Source organism: Aulonocara sp. 'chitande type north' Nkhata Bay, linkage group LG17, assembly GCF_057382095.1.
Source record: "Aulonocara sp. 'chitande type north' Nkhata Bay isolate Kocher_YH1m ecotype deep benthic linkage group LG17, A_spYH_male_GT1.1, whole genome shotgun sequence".
NCBI classification, from domain to species: domain Eukaryota; kingdom Metazoa; phylum Chordata; class Actinopteri; order Cichliformes; family Cichlidae; genus Aulonocara; species Aulonocara sp. 'chitande type north' Nkhata Bay.
Window position 1 is genome coordinate 30,864,820 of NC_141360.1, and position 27,159 is coordinate 30,891,978.

Below are 27,159 nucleotides of genomic sequence, written 5' to 3' on the forward strand. Positions count from 1 at the left end.
ACCGAGCGATTCTGGGAGTTGTAGTTTGAACCTAAAAAGTGTTTCTCAGTTCCTCTGTCTTCTCTTATCGCACGCCTTATCGCCGAAACCTTTTTTATTCGGAACTATATTAATACCTGTTATAACAATAAGCCCTGATTATTTTTGAGTAAAGATGTGAGTTTACTTCAATACTCCAACTGAAGACCAGCTATTCAATAATCACCTTTGTAATAATCCTTTCTCAAATCTAATCTTCATCAAATCTCGAGACACTGTTTATGTTACTGTGTGGTGTGGTGATGATGAGGAATATATGATAGTAGGCTTAATTTTTTTTCTCCTCATTTTTTAGCACACAAAAAGAAAACAATCTCACTGCAACATTTTCAGCTCAGTTCTCCTGAGACCTATAAAGAAAGGTTGGGAAAGGAAATAATGTGCGAGAGAGCGAGTGTCAGTGAGTTAATAGCTGACCCCTTTTAGAACATACAGTAGTGGATTTTGCAGGGCTCTCCTGCCCTGTATCTTTGACAATCTCTGCTGTACCAAAGAGACCGGGAAAGTGTATTGATCCTGAAGCAAAAGGAGGTCGATCCCCAGAAGCTTGGACCCTGATTGATGTGCTGGTGGACTGAAAAGATAACATTGTGTGTGATCTTTGTGTTTCTTCACAAAAGAAAAATGCAATTGCTGTGTCATGCAGGAAGCATTGTTTTTCTTTTGAAGGTGACTAGCTTCCCAGGTCCAAGTTAAAAATTCTGAAATTTCCAATCTTCTTCCCCTACCCCATCAGCCCTATCAAGTAATCTACTGGGTTTTATTTAGCCAGTATTGCAGAAGCAAGGCTGTTTTCTTTCAATAAAAGCTAAGTAGTTGCTCTGGTTTCCTGACCAAATAAAAGTGCAACAAGGTCATTCTAAATGCTGCATTAATGCAATAATGTGTAATAAATATGACTTGGATAGCACTTAAAAAAAATGATACCACAGCATTTCCAAAACAAATTTTGGATTTTTAACACACAATGCATGTATGTGGTTCTTAAAGCAACACCAAATGATGCAAGCTAGTAGAGCAGGGCGATATGGCCAAAAATATTTATCACGATATATATTTGAAAATTTGCGATAACGATATAACTGACGATATAATTGATGCGAGACAAAATACAACTCCACAACATTACTAGCGCAAAAAGACAACCTTCCATTTATTTTCACTTAAATAAGAAGCTGGTTTTTATGTACATTAAAGCTTCATAAAAATGTAACAGTGCAAATGCAAATTCCTTGCTGAAAGTTTAACCAGAAGGCATTTCCAGTAGAAATGGGCTGACATATCCTGAGCATAACCATATATAATATCCACTGAAGTTAAAAAGAGGTGCTTTGCAACATTAAACTGCAGTATGCAGTAGTATTTTTCGGACCATAAGGTGCACGGGATTAAAACGCACATTAAGCGAAACAAAGCAGTCAGATAAATCAAATTTTATTAAACTCATTCTTCTTGCTTCCTCCACTTCTGTACCATTGATTCATTAATGTTGAATTCTCTGGCAGCTGCTCTATTCCCACGTTGTTGCAGTATATTAATGACTAACCTCGTATTGTGGATGGATTATCTCAGTTGTTCTCCTGACTGAAGTTTGGTCCGTGTACAGCATCCTGCCATGCGATTGCATTTGTCTCTAACTATCAGGAACTTTAACGTTAACTTTTATAAGTGGAAAAGTGTTAGTGTTCGTCCTCCAGCTTCACTGTTTATGTTATGCTAACATAGCTGTGTCGCTAGCGATTACGTAGCACATCATTATATACCAGCTAGCCCAACTTCAGTAACCCTACAAACGTCACTGCTGTTTAGTTTCCTGTCTTCATTTATGTTGGAAGTGATAGCAGAGCTGTACGTTTGAATTTTTTCAGAAATCTCTCAGTCAGAACATGCTATATACATTATTGCTAAGGATTGTCTTATTGCATTGGAGTCACACTGGGTTAAATATGTACACTTGGGTTTTAAGGGGTATTTATTATTTTCTTCTTTTTTGGGTTGTATGGAAGCCCCAAACGCAATTTCATTGTTCTTGACAATGACAATAAATAAATACTACTACTACTACTATCATGCTTAGGTAACTAGCAAAACTAGCGAGCTAACTTCCGCTAGCTTCCTGCTAACTTCTAACTCTGTTAAATGTAATAAATTTTGTTTTAATGGATGCCTGGAAGTTAAACTTCATAGTTACACCTGGTAGGGCAGCAATGCTGATCGTTTTATTAAAGATGAAAGAATTTAGACAGTTTTTAACGCTCAGTGATGCTGCAGTGTTCGTTTGAACTGAAGTATACGGAGTTTAGGACCCAGATGACGGCCGCTTGCATGTTCTGCAAAAAATTGTGCTTTGTCATGTATCTGACGGACAAACACCAAACCAGTTCCACATCACTGAAGTTGCACCATTTTTACAAACCAATTCTGGTTCATCTGTTTCACTCAACAATCGGCCATGTGCGTATGAAAACAAAGGCACTGCGCATGCGCGTTTTACTCATATTCTTTCGCATACTTCCTTTTCCTATCGTTGCCTAACATTATACCGGTATTACCGTGAACGGTATAATATGGCCCAGCCCTACAAGCTAGACAAGCTATTTAGCAGAAACATACTGTTTTTGTGAGTAAATAATAATGTCCTTGGCTCAGTATCTATTTAAATTGCATTTTCGGATTCTAATTACCAGATGAGTCACTGATAATGAATGATAATAGCTGTACTAATTATCCTGAGAAAAATTCAACGCAAAGATTAGAAGGCTGGTTGAACAGAGTAAGCTTATTTTCACATCTCAATTACACAACTTGGAATTTTCTAACAAAATGTCATCTCTGGGTGATTAAGAAGAAGATGTTTCTTTAGCTACCTGTTTCCATGGGAATGCGGAGGTGTAGGAGGGTGGGAGAGTAAAACACTGAATCTATATTTCACCTCATGATTAATTTCAAGATTTCTCACCTTCAAACAAAACACGAGCTTCGCATCATCGAATCATCTGGTCTTTTCTGAGCAGACCACTCACCTCTGCAGAAATTAAACAAAGAGAAATTGAATAAAGATGGAACCCCAACTCCACTCAAACATCATAAGGTCAAGGTAAAGTATTAATACTGTGGGGGGAAAGGCAGCAATAATATAAAGGTTAGAAGAATAAAGAAACACGAACTTTTCTATTTGTGTTCACCTTTATATGTTGCTGGGATTGCCCTTGTGTTTTGGAGCTCATCTTGTAAGGGGAAGATTTGCTCTTTGATGCAGCATGTTTTTCAGTCAATAACAGCAACATTGCCCATTATCTTGGTGCACCGCTGCGAATTTTAAAGCAACAAATGTTAACTAGCTCACATAATTGCATAAACCAATGCAATGGTGCAAAAAACAAGGTGGGTAATTATGGAGATTCTGTTTACATCTAGCTGGTATTAACATATGAAACAACTAAAAGGACGATAGACATTGCATTTTCATTCTGCTGCATATGGTGAATGACTGAGCTATCAACAATAAATTAACCAGATAAGCAAGGATCATTATTGCTCTGCATTAAAGTCAATTGAAATGGTACTAGTCCTTGCTACAATAATGCTGTGGCAGAAAATAAAAATGTTGTATTCAGCTAAATTTGTTAAGCACTTCTTTCCACATAACCTGAGGCACTCCACAGCACGCCTTAAGGGTGCTGCTATACATTGTAAGTCTTTATTGCATTATGTGTTTGTAGTAGGCTTGTTGTAGTGGTGAGAAATGCCTCCATGGGCAAGGACAAGACTAAATACATTCTAATACTGAGTCAAATCAAAGATGATGGAAAAGGTAGGTGTTATTTTGCTATGTGATATATTTTAAACCCATAGGAGCTACCAAAGTAGGTACAACAAGTCAAATCCACTGGGTTGATTTATGCCAAATGCCTCACAGCTCCAGATATCAATCATATATATATATATATATATATATATATATATATATATATATATATATATATATATATATATAAATGGTAGGAAGATTTTTTTGAATGAATTCTAGCAAAGGGTGTGATCTTTGTAATACTGTCTGTAATCATGGTAAACTGTTTTATATTAAGAAATAATGTATTTGATCAAGGTTTATTTTGTGTAAAAGGGCTGAATGAACCCTCTGTGTATATCAAATTTCACACTAACATCAGAGTATACACAGCCACGGTTGAATTCCCAAACAGATTTTCATTGATTTATGTTTGTACATCTGCGGCATATGCATTCCAGAAGACACAAAAACACCAAAATCGTCAGGAAACAGATTTATAAAGACTGTATTGTGTTATTGTGTGTATATAATATATCAGGTTTATAGGATTCCTATGAGCTGTCATTCCTCATAATAGCCTCTCTTCTGGAGGCATATCAGATTTCCAGCTATAATGTAATGTTCTCCAAGGCTGTATGAGTTGTTGAAATGGATATGGTAGGTATGTATTTGTCAAAAAGGAACTATACAACATGTGAATGAATAATAATTAAAAAAAATTAATTAACCCTAGCTGTTGATTTCGTTATGCAGTAAATGCTCATGTAGAACCCAAAATTTGACATTTCAGCGTTTCCAGCATTTTTAATTCGAGCTGATTAAAACACACACACACACACACACACACACACACACACACACACACACACACACACACACACACACACACACACACACACACACACCTTTTGTTTGTTTCTAAAGTCTGAAATGACCCCCAGAATACATTTTTTTAATACCTAATTTGAAATGATTCAGTCTTTTTCTTTTTAATCTTTATTTGATAGGACAGTGGAGGGAAAACAGGAAAACTGTGAGAAAACCTATGGAAACACATCCTTCGGATGGATTTCAAAATTAGCCATAGCATATGCTCAACCTAGCGAGATGAACCGGTGCCCCCGTTGGACTCTTTTTTCAACTGTGGGATGACAGTCTTCAAGAGAAAATGTTGACTGCTTTTATTACATTAATGGGAACTAATTAGCCTACTTTGAGGTTTTCCCTGTCTATTCAGGGATGTTCAGAAAACAAATAGTCGTAAGGAAAATGAAAAATTAACTACATTTATAAAAAATACTACGATTGTTTACAAGATGTCCAAAACAAATCAAGGAAAGACAAGATATTTATGAGATTATGTTAAAGAAACACATGTTAGGTTAATTTGTAATTCTAGGCCTTGAGTGAGAGGTAAATAAAGTACTTAAAGTGTATAGAATTAAAGGCTGTATGAATGTATGTTTAAATGGGGCTTGTAGAAGAGGTGGGCGGATCAATCCAACTATCGAAAGTATCAATACCAACCCTGGCACTTGTATTGGATCGATACCACTGCAATAGGATTATGCTTGTTTCTATCCTCTAAGTTCAATATGTAGCCAGTTGTACTGTGTTAAATACATGTGTTTTTTAGGGAATGAAAAAAACAACAACCACCCCTTAAAATATGCACAATGAAAAACATCTGTATATTATGTGTTGACTGTCACATCTATTTTATTTATAGCCTACATCATATTTAAACAACAGAAACTGACCCAAAGGGCTTAGAGACAGGCACATTTACACTCAGGGCTCCAAACCCCCCCCCCCCCCATGTTTCAAAAAACATTACAAATTGAAAGGTATGTTTTGTTGTATTAACTAACGGTTGTGGAACGTAATCATGCACAGTAAATCACAATAATTCAGTAGTTCAAAATTTGAGAATGAATGATGATTCATCTTATAGATAATGACACACTGCTCTGTGCTATAGAAGCTGCCTGTTAAAAGTACTGTTATGGTTATTTGCATGTGCTGGCCTTGTTTTTTACAAAATTTGCAGCACTAGCTTGTTGTCTAAATGTTTTGAGTGGTTAGTAAGATTAGAAAGGGTCCATATGACGCTAATTTTGTGCTGTCAACTACTGACACAGTATGTTGTCCCAGATATATATACACTACTACAGTTACAATACTACAGCGACACAACTGACAGGAAATTATGACAGGCAGTGTTGCGCGTCACTATCCCGCGCTACCACGTGAAATCAATAACCAATGAAAGTCGCTGTTGCATGGCCGGATGACGCTTCTGTCCAATCAACTCGCGTGTTCTTCAAATACGTCGAGTTCAGGAAGCGCTAAGAATCCCAAGCAGTGGAGAAAGTGAAGCCATCTATACCTGGCTTGAAGTGAACTGTCCAAAAATAAAAGCAAATTGCACTTTTGTGTTATTACATGTGACACAGATAACTGACATTTGTTAACGAGCTGCCGTTTGACTATGGGAGCAAACAACAGCACCCGCCGCGTGTCATTTGAATCAGACGAGAACGACAATGTAACGGTGGTGAAGGGCATACGGGTAAGTGATATGATGGACCTTAGTTGAACAGGTGTTACATGGCTGCCTTAATCCAATGCTGTGTAATCCGAAAGCGTTCTGGAGTGGAAGTGCAGCCTTATGCTATCAAAAGTGCTACGTGGCTCAAATGACGCAGAGTCCTGGCAGCCTGGAAACTTTCATTTATTTTCATTCATTCGTGAAGCATAGAAGAAGCAAATGTGTGGTTAGTAACCCCTGCAGTTGCTTTGAGATTTAGTCTGAATAAACTTTTTATGGCTTTTTCGGAATGTTGACGTCACTTGCCTCGTGCTCTCATGTCGGCTGCAAACTTATGGCTGCGTTGTGGATAATAATACCACTGATCAGCTGGTGATAAATATAGAGCAGAGCGGATCAGACTGTGGCTCTATCTATTATTACTCAGTTGTTAAGCCAACGTGCCGAGACTAGTGTTATTTTGGTGCTTATCTAAAAATAATAAACACAATGTGTAGATTTCTATACGAGCAGCAACAACATAGTTAAGCATTTAAGGAATGTACTTATTTCTTATCTTACCAAGAGCTGCATGAGAAGATTGATACCATTTATACTTCAGAACTGAAAACTGAATCGCTGAGTATGAAAACTGAAAATCAGGAAAACCCATGCCAGTCTATCCACCCCAACAGTATAAAATATCCCTAAAATTCCCACTAAATACTCTATTAACTTTATATTGTGTTTGCGTGAAATCTATAAATAAAGTGTGGTATTAATGTATACTTTATTGATCCCCATGGGGAAATTCCTCTCTGCATTTAACCCATTCACCCAGTGAAGCAGTGGGCAGCCACTGGGCGCCTGGGGAGCAGTGTGAAGGGACGGTACCTTGCTCAGGGTAGCCCTTCAGTGGATTCAAACCCCTGACTTTCCGATCATGGGGCGACCACTCTACCTACTGAGCTATCCCCCCACTAGCTTTATGCATTTATTGTGATATCATCGTAATTTTTCATCTAAGTGTTCAACTTTTCTTCCACTCTCCTTTGCAGCTTTCTGAAAATGTCATTAAGCGCATGAAGGAACCTGCAGCTCCTCCAACACAACAACAACCTGCTACCACTCCATCACCCCCAGCAGCTCCAGCTTCTCCTCTTCAGCGGCCAGTGCCTCCCCTCTTTGAGCCCATCACCTCCTTTCCTCCTCCCCCTCCTCCTCTTGTTGAACCTGTTGCACCTCCAGCTCCTCCTCAGTCTGCCACAGAGTCTGTGGCTGCACCTCCACCTCCTGTAGAAAAGGTAACAGCACCCATCATTGCTGACATAGTTCCCCCATCTTCATTTCCCCCAGCTGCTGCTGTTGCTGCCGCTGGCGTTGTTGCTCCTGCTGTTGAGCCTGTAGCAACACCTTCTCCTGTTCCTGCTTCTGTTTTTGCTCCTGCTGATCCCCTGCTTCCTTCCCCCTGCCCTGCTCCAGCTGTAGTGGAAGTAGTCGCCCCGCTTGCTCCTCCTCCTCCCCTCGTAGGTGAACAATCACCTCTTAAAAATGAATCCACTGCTTCCTCCCTTCCACTTGCTCAACCTGTTGCTCCTCCAAATGTGGTTGAACCCTTTACTCCTTCATCTGTAGCTGAGCCTTTATCACCCCCTTTTCCTGTCAAGACTGAGCTGATCACCTCTCCTCCCCTTCTTACTGACTCCGAACCCCTCTCCTCCTCTTCTGTTTTCGAGTCTGTCAACTTCATGCCACCACAGCCTGCCAAGCCATTTGTTGCACCTCCCTTGCCTGAATTTAATGCTCCTTGTGAACCAGTTGCCCCTCCTCCTCCTCCTCCTCAGCCCAAAGTTGAACCAGTGCCCAAGTCCAAACCAGTCCCACCACCTCCTGCTGCATCAGTTGGTGAGTTTTTATTCCAATTTTCTTTAAAAAAATCATTGCTGGTAATACAAAAATAAATATATAAACCATGCTATTATTCTCAATGTCAAGAGTGACCAAAGAATGTGAGGAAGAAGGAAGCTGATGTGGTTTGATTAATAACTTAAACAGCTAGTTAATCCAAAGATCAGACACGTGTTCCAGTTTTTATAGATTTATGCAGTTGTAATCTTTGACCTATGAAGCAGCAACGCAAACTTCATTCTCTTCCCTCTTACAACCGATGGAAGTGTAGTTATAACAAAACAAAAAAATCAGTTGTTTTTGGGAGTGACTCGTTTTATTATGAAATGTACGGGACGCTCTTTACTTGTATGCTTAACTGCAAAGCCAAGGCTATGTGAGCCTCAGCTGTCCAGCTACAGTGAATTTTAATGATGTTTATTGTGTGGGTGTTTACTTTAAGCCACCTTAAGCTTTTTGCCTCCCAACTTTTCATGCAGATTGTAATCAGTCTTAATTTAAAAAATGGGCCCCACAGTAGCCTCGGTCATATTGTGATTCATTGCCATCCCCTAACTGTTAATGAAATGATTAATTCTAACTTGTACTAATGCTAATAAATTGATGCTGTAATTAGTGGGCAATGATTCTGCCTCGTCACTGTAAAGCTCAGGCTGTCATAATAACTCTTTTACCTTCGTGCAGTTTGGAAGTAAAATAGTGAGGCTAAACTCGTGCTTTTTACTCTTGTGGCTTTTATTAATATTTCTATATTAATAATGGATCAATTGACACTTTATTTGAAAGAGTCAACTTTTAAGAAGCCACAGAGAATAATCATGCAGTTTCCCTTTGCTCTACCATTTTTCACGTCTATGTTTTGGTATTCTGGTTCATTCTCACCACTATCATCTGTGACTATTTTTTAGCAGAGAAAACTTTCAAGGCCCTCCGTGTTCAGCAACAGGAGACTGCTGAAAATTGTCACATGTTAGTGAACATATTGTATCATAGCTTCTTAAAACTCACAGTATGAAATTCTCTTTGAATACTAATGTTGCTCTGTGTTTCCTGGACGTTGAAAAGGGTAACCGTTTGTTTTAAATGTCCCAATATGTGGTCAGTATTAGGCTTTCAGCTTGCTTCCAGTGCACAGCACACAGATAATGAAGGGATAATTGAGTGACAGTCAAAATGTGTGTGTACTGTCTCACCCACGGAGCTAAAAGCTGACACTCTTTCCACTTTTCTTTTACTCAAAGTAAAGTTTTAGCCTTATTGTCTTGCTAGTGTGGGCGCATGGCCCTTATCCCTTGACATTTGTGGCAGAGGACATTTGAATGTTACTTGTTCATTACGCAGAGCAGAACGAGCCGTAGGTGCAGATTCTTTCGAGGTTGGCATCCAGGGTGTGGGCAGGCTTCCCCATCCTTGACTGTGCTCAATCAGTAAGGTAATTAAAAAAGGCCAACTTATGCCACGCCACACTGACTCCAGTGATTAAAACAACACCTCCGCAGTTTCACACAACAAACCTCCAGGCCTCATTAAGGGAAGAAGGTGGTTGGAGAGTGTGTATGTGTGTTACATTTCTTTACTTTGCAACTGGGCTTCCATGGTATGACACAGAATTTTGTTTAGCTACATAAGTAACATAAATGGACAATGTGTAATTGCCACTGTCAGTCTTTTGGGTTTATTGTGGTTTAGTGGCATTTACAGTACCGCGCAAAAGTCTTGAGTCACCCCTCATTTCTTTACATTTTGCTGTTTGGACTTTTTGGAGCCATACATTTTCCAGAATATTTTTTAAGCAACTGACCTATAAATCATTCAAGCATAAGAAATGCACCTAACTCAGTGTTGCGTCTACACATAAAAGACAAATTCCCAGTTTTAAATTGTTTCTTAGACACTTTGTTACTAGTAGCTTGTCACAAAAACACATTTTTCCCCATTTCTTTAGATGATTCGTCAAATGATACCAAATATAGCACTGGATTTGGTGTGCATGGTATGGTTTAACCCCACCACCACCAAACAAAATAATAAAAAAACCCAAAGACACTTGTCAATGGAGGATAAAAGAGGCCGGCCTAAAAAAAAGTAGCAGAGGAACAGTATCTGTAACTCAAGAAATAGAAAAAGAAACGGCAAAGACCTGGAACAGAATCTGAGAAATGCACCTGGCACTTACAATAACTGATCTACTGTTCACCATCATCAGAAATGGCCACAGTGGCATGTATTCAAGCGGTCAGGGGAGAGATAAAAAAGTGAGTGTCTATAGCCATCTGTAAAACATGGTGGAGGATCTGTCATAGTTTGGAGCTGGGGATTTTCCATCTGTAAAAGCATTCCTGTTTTGGGGGTTGGCTCAGTGTTGCCCCTCTGGTGGACCTGTTGCTAATTCCACTAACACCAAAACAGCTGATTAATAACCCCTTCTGCTACTTAACAGACCAGATCAGAAGTGTAACTGACTTCATGCAATACACTGACGAAAGATTGTACTTTTAATAATTTGAGCATTGTATATTATCTGTAGTCTCAATCAAAGATCACAGTTGAAAGAAAGGTTTGACAAATCTGTAAACAGTTAGATGATCCCTGGTTAACTAGTATTAGTCTAGATATTGTTTTCATCTATAACTGCGAGCTGTAGATGGTTTTGAAGTAAATAATTGTTAATAATCTTAAACTGCAGTTCAGTGGAGAAAGGTTTTCATCAATAAACTACTTGATTTGCAAACCTGAAACTTTAAAGTTGCCCCTCTAAAGTTGTTGTAGTAATTAAATGATCAATGTAATTTAAAGAAAAAGGCAGTTAGCAAGTCCTGCAGTCTTGAAGTTATTGTTGTCTTCTAATTTTAGAGCCAGTCATGCCCAGACTAACAATTTCCTGCATGTGGATTTTGCCTTTAAAGCATGCAACACTGATGTGCTTTCTACTGTTCTTTTGTAGAGTTGTGCTGCTTTTGTACCATCTCACTCTGTTTCTTCTAGGCTCAGCCTATGATGTTGAAATCGGGGCTCTGTAGGTACAAAACCATCTGTTGCAGAAGATAGGCTGCAGATAGCGTCGTTATTTATGATGCTAGCAGGATGTTTTCGTTCTTTATCGTGGTGCAGAATGAATTTGGAATTGATCAGATGCTTCTCTGATGTTAGCACATAACAAGGACAAAGTTAAACTTCTTTAGTACACTCGAGAGTTCCAGCACAATCCGAAAGTTTCCCGCAGTGCTACATGTTCCAAGCAGCTTCCACATTGTTAGTCCAGGCTTTGATTCCCGTCAGCCTGAAGTCACATAAATTGCCTTGGAAAAGAGTGGGAATAGTGCATTTTCTTTTATTTTTATTATCAAGATGAATAAAGTTATAACTCCATTGTTTGCTCTAATTAGTTTTTAGATTGAAAGATACATAAAACAATAACTTAACTTGTATGAAGCGTTGCTGTCTACTGTTTTCACAGTGGTCACCTGTCTGTTCTGGGACATTAATTTATCATTTCTGATGTCTTTCCATTTCCTTTCATTGCTCATTAAGTCTATAAATACTAATGTGAAGTCTGATAAGAAGCACAGATCTCTTGGGACCGATAGAATATAGTCCTTATGCACACAGTGCAAAATAGTGTTTGTTTTGGCTGTATTAACATTTTTTTAATCAATGTATGTGGCTGCCTCCTGCAGGGTGTATTAGTCATACAACAGCAATGTGCGTCGACCTCTTTGCAAGGTCACCACGAGGTACCGAGTTTACAGAAGTATTAAAAGAGTCGAGAGGGAAAAAAAAGCTAACTTGGGATGATTGATTAGGCACGCTCTTTTTAAGGAATAAGAAAAAAAAAACAGTATGATGAATGTGAATCTTGTTAAAAATGTTGCAAAGTTCAGCCCAATCCTCAAAGGGTGTGACCTTAATGAGGCGGACATTGATTATGCGCGTCCACGAGAGTTGGGTATCGAGTGAAGCACTCAGCAGGTCGGCTGTCTCTAAATCATGGCCTGAGTCAGTATGTGTGCGCTGATTACACTGTAGTCAAGGTTGAACCTCCTACACCTTCTCCATTGTGCTATAAATATTCATGTGCCAGAGCCCACACACTGCTCTGGACTAATAGCCTGCTTAAAGATATCTCCCAGGTGAGGCAAGGAGAATTTGGTTTGGGGGGGGGGATTACCGTATACGTTTGTGCATAAATGTTATGTTTTTCTTGTTGTCTCTTAAAAACGATCACTTAGATCGTGTCTCATTGCACAAGATTTTGTTAACAGGAGTAAAAGAGAAAATCAGATGATCCGACTTTCACCCGATTGCTGGGGCTGCTTGTTTCCTCTCCACATTTTCTTTTCTCCTCCTCCTTTTTCCCTATTTGTATATAGTGAAAGGTGCACAGTGATTCGACTAAACGCGAGGTAGAAACGTGAGGAAGTGGTAATGTTACAGATTATGCCCTCCACGCGGGTCCTGGGGTTAATGAAACTTCTGATGAGAAACGCAATTTGCCTTCGTCTATTATCTCCACTGCCAATAGCCCCGCGCTCCACCGCCTCGCCTCGTTCTCTTTTGGTTTTTCCACAGGGTTTAGTGATTGGTGGAAATGGGAAGGAGGGGGACACGTCTAAAAAGATGATGAGTTTTTAATCTTTTTAACATTTACATGTCCTACTCAGGATTGACACGGGCTCTGTTGATCTGGAATTGTCTCTGACCCCAGCCAGCCTCCCTCAAGGACCCCAGACAGTGTTTATCATATCAGAACCTGTTCTCCTGCCGACCCCGCTAGCAATCTGAAGCTTCTTTCTGTAGGGCTGGAGAGGATGTGGTGATAAATGAGGAGTTGCTTAAGAATGGCTGAACTTGGAGGACTTTTAAAATCTTCATAGTGCACTACTACAGGGTATATATATTCAGTATAAATGTAAGATATTCTAAAGGGCAGTTGATGCTGAAACAGAAGCCTTACCTTTAAAGTTCATAAAGACAGAGCATGACCTGCGACTTTAGCTGCCAGTTTTGATATCCAGTCAAATCCAGCACAAGGATAGACATGTTTTAAATTAAGTATTAAAATAAAGTATTTTGAATTGTTGACTCGCTGTTTTAATACGCTGTTTTAATACAAGAGGAATTCCCATAGGTGATTTAAAAAGATGATAAAACACTTGCATTTTAGGTATGATGGTGTCCTGTATCCAATCAATATACAGGGAGTGTTTCTTATTTATTTTTATTTGTTTAGATGCTCAGATATTTACAGTACTGTGCAAAAGTCTTCAGCCTGTACTATGGCTGTCAAGCTGTGTTATCGTTGGCATTTTCTGTAGTTCAGCTAAAGGAATGGGAACAGATGTGTTTTTTGTGACAGGCTGCTAAGTGCCTAAAGATACAATTTAAAATGTGTTCTTTGCAAAGTTGTCTGTTACGTGCGGGCACAGCACTGGTTCATTCCTTGAGTTAGATACCTTTCCTATGCTCGAATGATTCATAGGTCAGATTGAAATGGTTTAACAAAACAAAAAAATCATTCCTGTGAAAACGGTCACTTTACCGTGTGGAGTATATTTGTTTTTTTCTTTTGTTCCGTTTCATTAAAATAAATCAGCCCCTGAAAACATTGTCATGTGAAGATTCTCTGTGGGTTCATCATATTTAATCAGTTATTTGGTTTGTTGTTGACAGGAAAATATTGAGCAGGTCATCGAACTTTAAGGTATAAACTGTTGATTTCTATTAGGAGTCAGAGTCACAGAGTAACTGTCTACAGTCTGCAAAGTCAAAGATGACAAACTGTGCGGTCATCTTTGTTGACCACATCACAGCATTAAGGTAATCAGAATGAATGGCTAGCCTGACATTACAGTAAATATGATATTGATGAGAAATATTAATATTGATCGCTGAGTTGCTGGCTCTCGTAGTCAGTAATGTCCCATGTAACTCGAGTGTACATTTCCATTTTCACAGGATTTTTTTTGTGGGTAATCTGAGTCTATTTCATAATAAATCACAACATCACAGCATATTTCGCACCGTATTTCAATACCTGTCGTAAAACATAATTAATACGTGTTACTTGGCAAGCCTACGGCAGAGCCTCTGTGAGGATTTCAGACCTACAGGTTTGTCTCTCCTCTGCTGGTCTTAACAGAGTTGTAATTAGACTCTCCTCCGCAGTGAGATCAATGGTGCTTCTGAGTGCAGTCAAACATGATGGATATTACTTTCTCACACTGTGGACAGTAGGTGACAGAAGCCTCTGCCTTTAAAGATATGCTATGCAGCACACAAGTTGTCAACTGTCAGTCACCGCCTCTGTTTGTTCTCGTGTTTCTTCTGAAGGCCTGTCAAACTGAAACTCGCTCTATGGGACTTATTCATTCGCTTTACTGTAAGTAAAGAGGAATCCTCTGAAGGTAAAGAGATGGCCCACGTAGTCACAGTTTGAGCTCATGTTATATGTTGTTTTCTGCAGAGAAGACAAGATCGTTCAACTTCTGGTTTGTGTGTTTTTAAAGCGGGTAAATTAGTACGAAGCTGCTGAAGTACTGAAATTAGATTTCAGTATCCATGGCACGAGTTGCACGAACTACAGTAATATCTTTGTACAGTATCAGTATCATGACCTTCTTGTTGTTTTTACGTCGCAGCACGGATAACAACATTGTTTCACACGCACAAGTTTTAACTGGGAAGCAGAGGTTTGGCTGAGCGACATTTAAAACATTTAATTACACTGTTTTATTTTAATCAGGAATTGTGTCTTTGGCTTTTAAACAGAACAATGTAAGTCGTGACGGGCTTAAATTTAAATCCTAAGCATATGTTATTTAAAAAAAATTCATTAAAATTCACATTGAAGTGAATAAGGCAATTTGAAGAATTGTTGGCATTCTAACGCTTAAGGAAATGATTAAGGAATCCAGTTGCTGCTAAATCCATATGTTGGACAGATGTGAAATAATGATTATAATAATGACCTCAAAACATGGCAGCTTTTTAAAATGTAAGATTTGGTTTAAGACTTTTTTTTCTTGTTTGTTTCACTATCCCGAGATGGCAAATGCAGAACGGCTGGGTATATTTCTGCTCTTATTGTTTTCTCCTAGTGTTAATCTGATTAATCTGGAATTAAGTTTGCGTTTCCTGTTGTTACCGCATGTTTTCAGGTAATAATAGACTCTGACAATAGGGATTATGCTATCTAACTAATGCGTTGTGAGAGTAATCTTGACAGACTCAGACACCCCCCCCCGCCCTTCTATCACTGCAGTGGTGCAGCACACTGCATGGTGCTTCTGTCTTCAGAGCACGTTTCGGCCTGGTCGCTGGCTGGCATCTTTACTTTCATGCTTAATTACCTGCCAAGATAAACCGCCGAGGACATGGAGTCATACACGTATGATGTCCATGACATGAATATATGCAGACGGGGTGGCATGGCGCGAGTGTATACACTGCTTTGTATGTGTTTAAGCCGTATGTGTGCTTTCATTTTGTTGGATTAAGTTTGTTTTGTGACTGTTTTTGACACCAACTACACATACAGACTGTAGGGACCAAGCTTTCTGTGCCAAGTCGCTGCACTCGGTAAACACTCTGTAATAGAGCTGAAATTCTGACAAAAATAAAAGTGGTGAGAACTACTTTATTTAAAAATAATAGTTTTAGCCACTTTATCACCGGGTTTCAATGTATTTTTTATTTCTTTTTTGGTCTGTATCCTATCATTTTGGGCTTTTTGTTTGCAACCACAAGACATTTGTAGACTTAATCTTTACGGTGAGAAATTATAGTCTTTAATTTTTCATTAGCATAACATCTGTCTTCATTTCTAACATTTTGAAACCAGATGATTAATTCATTCATCAAGCAGATTAGTCAGTAATGAAAATAATCATTAGTTGCAGCCCTGCCCGACAACAGTTTTTTGTCTTTAAGCAATTTAGCAACAAACTACTCCGCTTAGACAAAACACAGCGTACATGCACTGAATCATTACTGGTTAAATGTTGAATCTGAACTGCACATTTACTGATTGGTGCAGCTTTTCATGTCCACAAACAGCAGCTGTTTACTTGGATCTCTTATCTTTAACTCGCTTTCTTTGTCTCCTTTTTCTCTTTTTCTGTCAAGCCGATGAGGAGGCCCTGAGGAAGAAGATCGCTGATGAGCTGTATAAAGACTTGAAGCAAGAGAGGGCCAAGGTAGAGCAAGAGCTGCAAGCCTGGTGAGATTAACGAACAGAAATATGGAAAATTAGTCTTTTTTTGTTGCCTTATTTTTGATTGATTGCTCAAATTAAGATTCTTGTTTTTCCTTAAAGTCAGAATTTTGGATGTTCCCTGTTTGTTGGGTATTTTGTCTATTCCCCCACCACCACCACCTTCTTCTCCTTGTGGGCCATGACAGCTGGAGTTAAGCTACTGCAGTAGTGTCAATTTCTCTTCCAGGTTTTTATAAGAAAGCTCAGACATTTTCAGATGTAACCATTTTTCACTTTCATTAATAGTCAAAAAGGTCAGCACCAGTCTTTCCGTTCCCCGCTGTTTCCAATTTACCTCTCTTCCGAAGTGCATCAGCACTTTTTTCCCCTCCCTGTGTTTCGCCCCTTCTCTCATTCTCTTCTGATCAATTAATCATGTCTGAGAAAGGGGGGCGCTATCCTGAGATAATTTCCTGGGTGTTGAGTGGGTGATTCATTAGCCCTTCCTGATGAAGAAACGCACTCTTCATGCGAGGGGCACATTCCAGTCTCCATCTCTCGCACTCCTCTTCTCCACCCTCCTTTTATTCCTTCCCTTCTCATCTATCCTTTTCTTTTCCCCCCTAAAGTAGCAGGTGTACATACCATAATGTTGGATAATCGAGTTGCTCTCTTTCTTTAATGGGCCTGGATGATGTTGAATGAACAACTGTGATGAGGCTCTAAACACGCTCTTGTACGGTATTGGGGGGGTTGGGCAAATCTTTCAGAACACGAGGAGGTAGGTAGTGTTAGCCTGCCGATTAGCCTCATTTTTTTAGGCTTATTCGAGATGAGAGTGAAATTAACAAGTGGTTTTGAGAAATCATTTGTCTATTGATTTTCTTTTTCTTTTTCTGGTCATTTTTATGTAACTGCTTCCTGAAGCTCACTTATTGATGTCTGTTCACAGGAGTAAGTGCCTAAAAATTACGCCCTCCTAGCAATTAACTGAAATCATAGTTGGCTTTCAAGTCCTCAATTCTTGTTTGTGCTTGGCATGGGCTGCATTTTCTTTAGAAGTCTTAACTGAACTGGAATGGTAAACAAACAGTTACCCTCGTGTTAGTTGCATGTGTGCGTGTGCAGATTCATATTCAGATCAGTGTTTAATGTGGCCTTTTTTGCCATTTGCTTTTTCTTGGGTCCGTTCTTTGCTCATTATTTCTGTCCATTTGTATTACTGTCTATTCATGTTCCTAGTTAGCAGCTGGCAGGCAATAATACATGGAACAGCTTTTAAGGGTATTCTGGGCTTTGAAGAGAGCTTTTAAAGGGAGAACTGGCTAAGCAGTTAGTTCAGATTTCATAGGGATTATGTAGCATCTGATTCAAGCCTAGTAAAATCACATCCTGTTACATATTTACTCTACTTATGTGTGGCACTGACCGTGCCTTTTTGACTCATCAGACACGGGGACAGGTAGAAGAATAATCAACACACTAAGCACATTTTTAACTGGGTGCTGTAATAAATTGCCTTTAGGTTGTGACAGTTCAGAGACTGAATCTGCAGGGGAAACGGTCTTGAGTCATGGGCTTGGCCCCTCTGTTAAACTGTAACACAGACAGCAGAGGACAGAAGCGGTGCACCTGCGAAAGACATAAGTAAAATACAGTAGAGGCTCTTGCTTTTTATTAAAAGACTGTTCTGGTGCAAGCATTTTTTAACTGCAGTGTGTTGGGTAACCTTTAGCAGCCTTCAGAGCTGTATTCACCAAATGGAAAATCTATCTTCATTTGGTGCACGGTGGGTGTTAATTTTAGAGCCTTTGACACCAAATGTTTCCTAGTGTAATCGGATTATAAAAGCAGTGTTTAAAAGGCAAGACTAACTGCAGCCAGTGGGGTTTGCAATGGAAAACAAATTTTCTAATTAAAAGGAGCCAGTTGAGGTGGTTCAAACAGCTGGCTAGGTTTACCTCTTGGGCATATCCTAGGTAAGATGTTTTGGGCATGTCTTACCAGGAGGAGGCCCAAGGGCAGATTTGGGCTACACAGGAGAGATTATATCTCTTGGGTGGCTTGGGAACGCTTTGGTGTCCTCCTGGAACAGCTGGAAAAAGTTGCTGGGGAGAGGGAGCTCTGGGCGTCTCTGCTTCGACCGTCATCCGTCATTTGCGTTACGGTTGTAGATTGTGATGATCTTCCTTTCTTTCCTTTGTTTTGAATTAACATAAAGTCATACTAGCAGCACCTTCTCTACTCTAAATACATATACATTTTTATCGTTGCTGTTATATCTCCTGACCTGCCTCAGGGCATTTGTTCTTTATCAGTTCAATGAAATAAGCTACGTGAACAGTGGAAGTTAAAAGCATATTTCAGGCCTGCTTATGGGGCAAATGACTGGGTGTGCATCCAAAGTTAGTGAGGGTGGTCTCGACCTGTGCAGATCCCAGTGGAAAAACCTGGAAACTATTATAATAAATGTCAAACCACATCTTTATTGATACATGCTGAGGTGTCAAAACTACTCATTGAAGGTAGAGGGGAAATCGTCAGATGTCATCTTTATGGGCAGACTAGTTAAAATGTTACATTAAAAGAAACAGACAGTACTTTTTTCTTTGTGCTTAACGCCATAGTTAAAGATTAAAAATGGCTTCCTCTTCTTTTTGTTAACATAAATTAACTTTGCTGGACATAAATAGATGAGCGGAACACATAGTCTTTTTCCCCCTCATCTGGGTTGTCAAATCATGACTAATTTGCTGTAATATTTCACCCTCTTACAGTGCAGATGTGCAGATAGTAACTACTTTACAGGTAGTATTATATTGTTAAAAACAAACGAGGCATAGTGAAGGTGGTCACTGCTGGATTGAAAGACACAGCGAGGACTCTGTAATTGTTTTCTTTTTTCCTCCTCTGGAAAATTAGACTAACAGGTAAAGTTGTGTTTTTTTTGGTGTGAAAGTGTATCAAAGCGATGCCAGCAGGACTGCCCGTTATCTCACTGCTCACTAGTTAAAGAATCCTGCAGTGAAACTGCTGCACCGCATGAATGCAGAAAAATGTAAGAATACTTGAGGAGAACGGATTTACACAAGATGCGTGATCCCAAAACGTCGAGGTCATATTCAATGCAAATAGTCGGTCAGGATGCCAGCAGAGTCGGATTTTATTCATATGATCTAATTAATTATAAGTCTTACAGATTCATTCAGGATTGAAAAAAACAAACAGAAACAGTCAAAAGCCTTGATGGATTGTCCTTTTTCCTGTGATAGCTACTTTTTGGTTACTCTCCTATTTCTCTCATTTAATATTGTTTCTTGTTTCCATTCTGCGCGGTATTCTGTTCAGGCAGATAGTTCCTGGGATATTCGAGGATCGGCGGTGTTTAGATTAGGCAGTATTTCTTGTGCTTGGCTCCGGGGCCGTAAATGAACTCCGGAGATCTGGCTTTGCATGTTTTGCTCTGGTAGGAGTGAAGGAAGAGCTCTGAGTTCTGAGTTCATTTAGGTGCAGCCTAAACTGATTTGTTGCAAGGAGCGGGTGCAGGGAGAAGATTTGCCTCTGCCGTTTCTCTGTGAGGCATCAGAGCAGAACGACTCAGAGGAAAGGATGTGAGAAGGAGGGATGAGGGTAAGAGAACTCTTACACCAACCTGACTCTGCTCTGTAACGCTCTGCATCACTGTTTCATCCAGTTCTTCTTCTGTTTCAAGTTTTCCTCCCCGTTGCCATTCTTATACTTGCACTTTAGTCTTCCTCTGTCTTTCTTTCTTTTTTCATTCTCTCCTGTATCCTTTTTATTTATATCAAACTCTCAATACTTTTCCCCCACCCCACCCTCTCACCTCCACCCTCAACCCTCTCACTGCCACCCTCCCCATGCATCAAATGCATGTGTTTGAATCTCCAACTCTAACACTCAGAGGTTAGTTGTTACAAAACTTCTTCGCATTATTTCAACATGTAGTCAAGCAGCCTGTGTTGGTTTGTGCAATATAATTGCATGTCAGACTTTTGAGTGAGAACACTGACCTTCTCTCCGAGCTTCCGTCTTCCCACCCTGTTAACCATGCTGTCTATTAAATTCTTTATTGCTCCCAGATCAGACGCAGACGGTCTATCCTACAGATTCTAACATTTTGTTTATTTTTATCTTTTATCTTCACATCACAGACATATGCTGAAACACACACACACAAAGCTGGCACAACTTTCAAAAGACTTGTGTTGTGAGGTTATTTAGAAACAAACAAACAAAGGTCCTGAATTTGACGTGATTTGGCCCGCGTTGTTTCTGCACAGTAATTATATCCCAAAGTGCATCCGAATCGATGATATTACTAGTCTGAATGCATTATGTACCGTTTCATCTTTATCACATTCTGTGAATACTGTGATGTAGCAACTTTGTAGTACTGTCACACCCACAGTAGTAATAATAACAGTAGAGATGATGAGAATAAAAGTGGTTTTCCTAATATTAGTAATCATGTATTTTGTTTAGCCCTTTTAAACAGAGCTCACAAAGACCTGCAAGCATATAAACAGAATAGAAACCGTACCGATAATGAACGACTGTATGCCCACGCCACATGCATCCAAATAATCAAACAGCTGCTAAGTTGATACTTTGAATCTAGCCAACCCCTTACACTGTAACTATCACCAGAAACTACCTGTATTATGACAAAAATAATATGGCTGGAATACCAATAATAATACCCTAAATGGACCTGTTATGCTCTGTTCCAACTCCATGTTTTAGTTTGTGCACTCTGCTAAAGTAGCTGTTTTACAGTCATGTGGATAAAGCTTTAGTTGTGAAAAACTATTAGTTCAGTTGCTTGTACACTAGAATGACATTTAGTAAGAATAACTTGAAGTAATAGTTTGTCTGTATGATTTTTATCAGGCTCCAACATCACTGTGGAAGTATGATTGGCAAAGCATTTCAATTTTCAGTGCTGAACTTCAGTTCATTGTAACACCTTGATTTTTTTTTTTTCAGCCATTCTGTTGTAGATTTTCTGATGTCGTTGGGATCATTGTGCTATTGCATGACCTAGTTTGGCCCAAGCTTTAGTTGTCATACAAATGGCCTCACATTTGACTCTTGAATACTTTGGTATACAGAGGAATTCATGCTTGAGTTAATAACTTAAAAGGTGCCCAGGTACTGAGGTTGCAAAACTTTTTTTTTCACAGCTTTTCTGCGCATTGAAAGAGAAATTGCACACTTGATGCTCCAGACTAGTAAAATGATAAAAGGTCTGCCTTTATAGAAGTGGTCAAACTTGCTTTATCACTCACTTTATCAAGTGCATAGAAAAGGTGTGCTTAGTTTTTCCCAGAAAAGCATCCAGTCCTTCTGCAGTCCTTGGGTCTTCTTTGCTCACATCCACAGCCCTGTGTCTGAGATGACTTCAAAACTGGCATCATGCGGAGCCAATAGTTGAAAGAAACTGTTTGAAACTGAGTATTTAGAGCAAACCTGAAGTAGCACTTATTGGGAAACGTGCAGGTTAACAAGTGTCTTTAAATCAACCAATCTCGTAACGTACTGATGTTGATTTTTTTTTTTTTTTAGTGAACTTTGATATCATATGTATTTCTTGCATTTTAAAAAGCTGAGAGTATGTATGGCTGCCACTTTGATTAGGCCGCTCTCATAAATTGTAAAGAATTAAGTGTCTGTGGAACTTCTCTGTAAAATAAACTTCCTGTAAAAGTAGAACTCAAAAATAGTACTGCCAATGTAACATGTGTGAAACCTGGAAACACCTTGCAACAGTCCTTCCCTGCCCTGCCAAACAACCACACCAAATCAGCAGCTAGGTGGCAACTACACCTGAGCACTGAACCCTATACTGGAAATTCCTCAATAATTGCAGGGAGCATCTTAGAAACAATCTGTTCGCATCCCTGATAACTACTCTGACACCGAGAGCTTATAGGGCAGCACCAACTGTAAGTAAGCACCCTTACAGTTCTTTTGTTAAATAAATTCAACATGTCTTTCTCAGCATATCTGTATATGTGTGTGTGATGCAGTCATTTCAGTCTTTGATTTTCTGCATGATGAGATCTTTTCTATAGAGCTCTTTCTTTCAAATGATGCCTCTTGTAAAATTAATCATATTATTGCGAAACTACTCCTATCGCCAGTTTATTAGGCCAGTACCAATGCCATTGAACTGTAAAGCAACAACAACAAAAATCAGACATCTGGATTTCTTAGTATGGAAGCATACTGCTGATGTATTTGGTTATTTTTATTGAGTCTGTCCACTCTAGCAGCAAATCTAATATCTGTAGAATCGGTTTTAGGGAGTTTGGTTGTTAAAATGTCATTTCTAATATCATCCCAGTCTTTTAGCTTCATAAGACACTCCTGCACAGAATGATAAGCATCAGACCTCTGAACTTATTCTGCTCAGTTGGGAGTTGGAGCTCCGTTCACTTTGTCTGATAGGAGAAGAAATCAGGTGAAACTGAAAGTGTTAGCTACTGATGAGGCTTGATTGTAGCTCCTAAGACTTTTGCGATTGTGTCTTTATAGTTTTGGGTAAAGTAAGAGTGGGATAAGGCTTTTATGTTCTTTCTGCTGTTTTCTGCATTAAACCTCCCACGAAACTGATTGTCAGGGTAAGCATTTATATGTAACTCTGCTACAGTGTTTGATAGCACCCACTGTCAGGTGCGGTGTATGTGCGCGTTTGTGTGTGTCAGAGCGAGTGCATAGCTCTATAAAATATTCATAGCCAGCGTTCTGCGACATTATTCCTTACATCAATATTGCATCGGGCCTTTAAATGCTTTTGTTTCAAGGCACTTGGGTTGAGCTTGCACTGCTATGCAGGCCTGTCAGTATTCAATACTGTATTTAGACACATCTTGTGCAGATGACAGGTAGACAATAGGGCTGAACGATTATGGAAAATAATCTAATTGCGATTTTTTGCCCCAATATTGCGATTGCGATGCGATATGCGATTATTTTTTAAGGTCTTTGTCTTCTGTATTATTAAACAAAGACAAGCAATACATCATATAGTATGGCCAATACTATATTACATTAATTTTAAACTGTTCTTTCCTGGAAGACAGACCTCTGTTATGATGACATGAGGTGATGCATGAATTGATGACTGACATTTTTATTTAACTTCTTCAATCACAACAGTATATTTGAACATACACAATAGTTTATTTTTAGCTTACAAACATCTGAGCATAAAGTGCTGACAAGGAACCCTGGTGTAAACATTAAAATGAAAGTCAGTACAATGTGCAGATTGCAGAAATATACATAAACAAAATCAGTGGCTTTACCACACTCAGTTTTTCGACATCTGTGAACTACTAGACAGTCATTCAATTAAAAAATAATATTAAATAAATAAAACTAATAAATAAAAAATACACACATCTTACTGATCTCTGCAGTCAGTAACATTACACATAAAGTGCAAACATAATAGCAATTGTATAAACACACACACAAACACGCCTTTAAAATTTAAAGGCGTGAAATTGGACGGTCTAGCCTTCTGATTAGCGTCACCGCTGTCTCGGTGGAGTTTAATAAACTCGGCCGTCTGCTTCTTGCTATCTAAAATATAACCAGACACTGGCGTAAATTCTCGACTGTCTCATACTTCTGTTTAATAAGTTTTCTGTTTGACGTTTAGTCAGCTGTGTGAAAACCAAGGAGGAACCCACCCGGGGGATTAATAAAGTTTTATTTTATCTAATCTAATAACTTTAATCTCAGCCAAACCGATTTACTCACGAACAAACAAAACACTGAAAAAAGCCCAACAATAACATTTTTAGGTTGTCTAAGTGACTTATATATTACGTTTAACCCGAGCAGCGAAACTCCGCGGTGATCTGAAAATGATGTGCCGGGAGTTGTGCCGTTCTCGGCCGCATCAGTAACCCTCGAGCTCCTGGCTAGCTGTCGAGCTGGTGGGTAGCAGACGCCTCTGAAAACGTCGAAGCACTTTTGCAAATATGGGATATCTTGATAAACCGAGCAGATATTTGATGTTTACACAAATACTTTCTCGCCTGAAAATATGTTAAAAGTTTATTTTGTGACCGTGAAAGATTAGTATGAGTAATTTTAAAACTCAGTAGCGGCCGCCATTGCTGGAAACTGGAGTTTGGCTGGGCCGCGCTATGAATTCTGGGATATGGTAGTAATTTGGACAGCCTTCGGCGCGTCGCTGTGACGTAATCGGTCTACAAATGCGGCCTCAGGAGGATGCAGCCCATGAATTTGGACATGTCCAGAGTATAATCGCAGCCTTTGCGGTTAGAAAATTGCACTTGATCATGTCGCGATATTATCGCAAATGCGATATATCGTTCAGCCCTAGTAGACAACAGGAAGGATTAATGGGTGAAGAGCTGAGGAGAGATAAGGATGATGACTAATGTTGAGTTAACAGGAGGCATGGATTTAAACTTTCCTTTGTTTTGATATTTGCATAAAGGTAATGATATTTAGCTGCAAAGTGCATTTTTTGAAATCTTCTTTCTACTCATTGTTTTCGACTTTTTGTTTTTGGAAAGTGTGATGACTACGGATGACTATGCACACAAAGCTTGCCTTTAATTCATTTCCAAAATCAACGTATAATTTTTCCCGTATGAACTGCCACAGATCTGATGTCTGCCAGATTTAAAAATAGTGCCCTAAAGAAGCGAAGTATTCCTTAGTCCATCTGTTCAAGGTCACCTCACGAATGTGGCGAGTTCTTTTCTTGAAAGGTCGACACAGTTCGACCCACTTGTGCTCTGTTCCTCTTCAAAATAGTGATTCCTCAGTGGTTCTGACTTTCCATCTTTCTGTTTTTAAGGCTTGAGCCAGGGAACAATCAAAGCTCTGGTTACTCGGCCAAATGATTCCCTCTTTCTGTCCTGAACCCAGCCAAACATCATCCACTTATCCTCCAAAGACATGATATTCTTCCCTTCTCCTGCACTCTGTACGTGTTGTTTTTTTCTCTCTCTCCCTCTCCGTCTGTGGTTCAACCATTCTCTACCTCAAAGCCCCCTCTCTTCCTCCTAGTGTCAATCTTCTACAGTCGAATGAAAAATGCGTCCAATATCCCAGAGACAGGGCAATAATGACTGGAAAGCAATAGAGGTGAAGCAGACAGATAGCATCCTGCTAGTGATAGCAGTCTTTGCTTGGGTTAGCAGTTGTGAGGAAGTCGGTTAAAAAAAAAAGATTTTTTTGCTGGGCTGTCTATTTTCTTGGCCCTCTTTCTTTCTTTTGTTCATATGGTAGCTTTTGATACTTTGTCAGGATCTCTTGTAGGTGATATGAATCGCTTACATTTTTTAGTTCACCTACTCCCATGGAAAAACAATATTTCATAGAACAACACAAACCACGCTATTTTAAAGTTTCCTTATCATCTATTGAAGAACTTATGAACCTTTTTTACATGGCAAATGGCAAACGTCTCATTGGGTACATTTTTACTGAATTCTATTCTCCTAAAAGTGTCGGACTTGTCATGTCCTAAATGTGAAATTTGTAGCTTTTAGTGGCCCACGTGACTGAAACCAAACCCTTTTTCTTGAGAAGAGTGATATTCAGTCAGTCATGTGTAGGGATGGGTACCGGTGTCCGGTGCCATGATGGCACCGGTTCTGACATAAACGGTAGTAACCAGACTGAAAAGCAGCGCACATTTCGGTGCTTTATTTCGGTGCTTTTTTTCCCTGAGCTGTGACACACTTCTAGCCAATCATTTTACGTTTCCGAGGATAGTAGGCGGGCCCAGGTACGTACGTTCTTTTATGCAGAGCTACAGATTAAAAATGCCCAAGGCAAAGCGGTCAAAAGTCTGGCTGTACTTCACAGCAAAATATGCAAACTCAGCAGCAACAAGTGCTTTAAGCTGATACTGTGATACTGTCAAAGGAAGTAACACCTCGAATCCGATGAAACACCTGGCGACGCATAGCGTTTTTTTTTTTAAAAGCCGAGAAATGCGCTGTATTTGATGGCAGCAGCAGCCGTTCTTCTCTGTGTGAGTAGCTTAATGTTGTTCGTGTGTAATTTACGTTGAGTAGGCTAACCACGTTATTACATTAATGCATGTAAGGTGAACTAGCAAACATCATCATAGCTACATGCGGCTGTCTTCTTGTTTGAAGGCAGATACTCCCTTCACCCTGGCCAAAAAGGCTAAAATGACCAAAGAAAAAGTGGAAAACAGTTAAACATGAGAGGTTTTTGGACAAAGTTTGTATTTTTTCCATTGTTTAAGCACTGCTTCCAGCTAAGAGTGATACCATATATGCCCCATAGCTGCAGAAAAGGCTAACATTGTTATCTTTTTACAAAAAACTAGCTGACCATGAGAGGTTTTTGGACCAATTTTGTGTTCTCCATTCTTTAAGCACCGGTTTGAGCACCGTTTGAGCACCGGCACCGTTTCAAAAGTACCGATTTGGCACCGGTATCGGATAAAACCTAAACGATACCCATCCCTAGTCATGTGTCATAGTTTTAGCAATAGCTTGTTGGATAAAGGTAGCTTAGGTGCATTAGCAGTGCAAGCAGGGAAGCGTGGATCGGAGGGGAAATGGTGAATGTAAAAGGCCATTAGGAGGCACCCTGTGTGTCTGTGTGTGCGTGAGTCGGAGCCTGATGATGGATGGAGTCTGCTGA

The 27,159-nt window shown here is 39.4% G+C and overlaps 1 protein-coding gene across 4 annotated transcripts in view; it reads left to right on the top strand.

The window, feature by feature from the left end:
* Positions 1-6,179: 6,179 nt before the first annotated feature.
* chchd3a (coiled-coil-helix-coiled-coil-helix domain containing 3a) overlaps positions 6,180-27,159 on the top strand; it is an 82,608-nt gene continuing 61,628 nt past the window's right edge. For all 4 annotated transcript variants that reach the window (XM_086269068.1, XM_086269070.1, XM_086269069.1 and 1 more), the window contains exons 1-3: positions 6,180-6,404; positions 7,421-8,267; positions 16,395-16,488. In XM_086269068.1, coding sequence (XP_086125194.1) covers positions 6,324-6,404; positions 7,421-8,267; positions 16,395-16,488 — 1,022 coding nt within the window. In that variant the 5' untranslated portion in view covers positions 6,180-6,323. The remainder of the gene's footprint in view (positions 6,405-7,420; positions 8,268-16,394; positions 16,489-27,159) is intronic.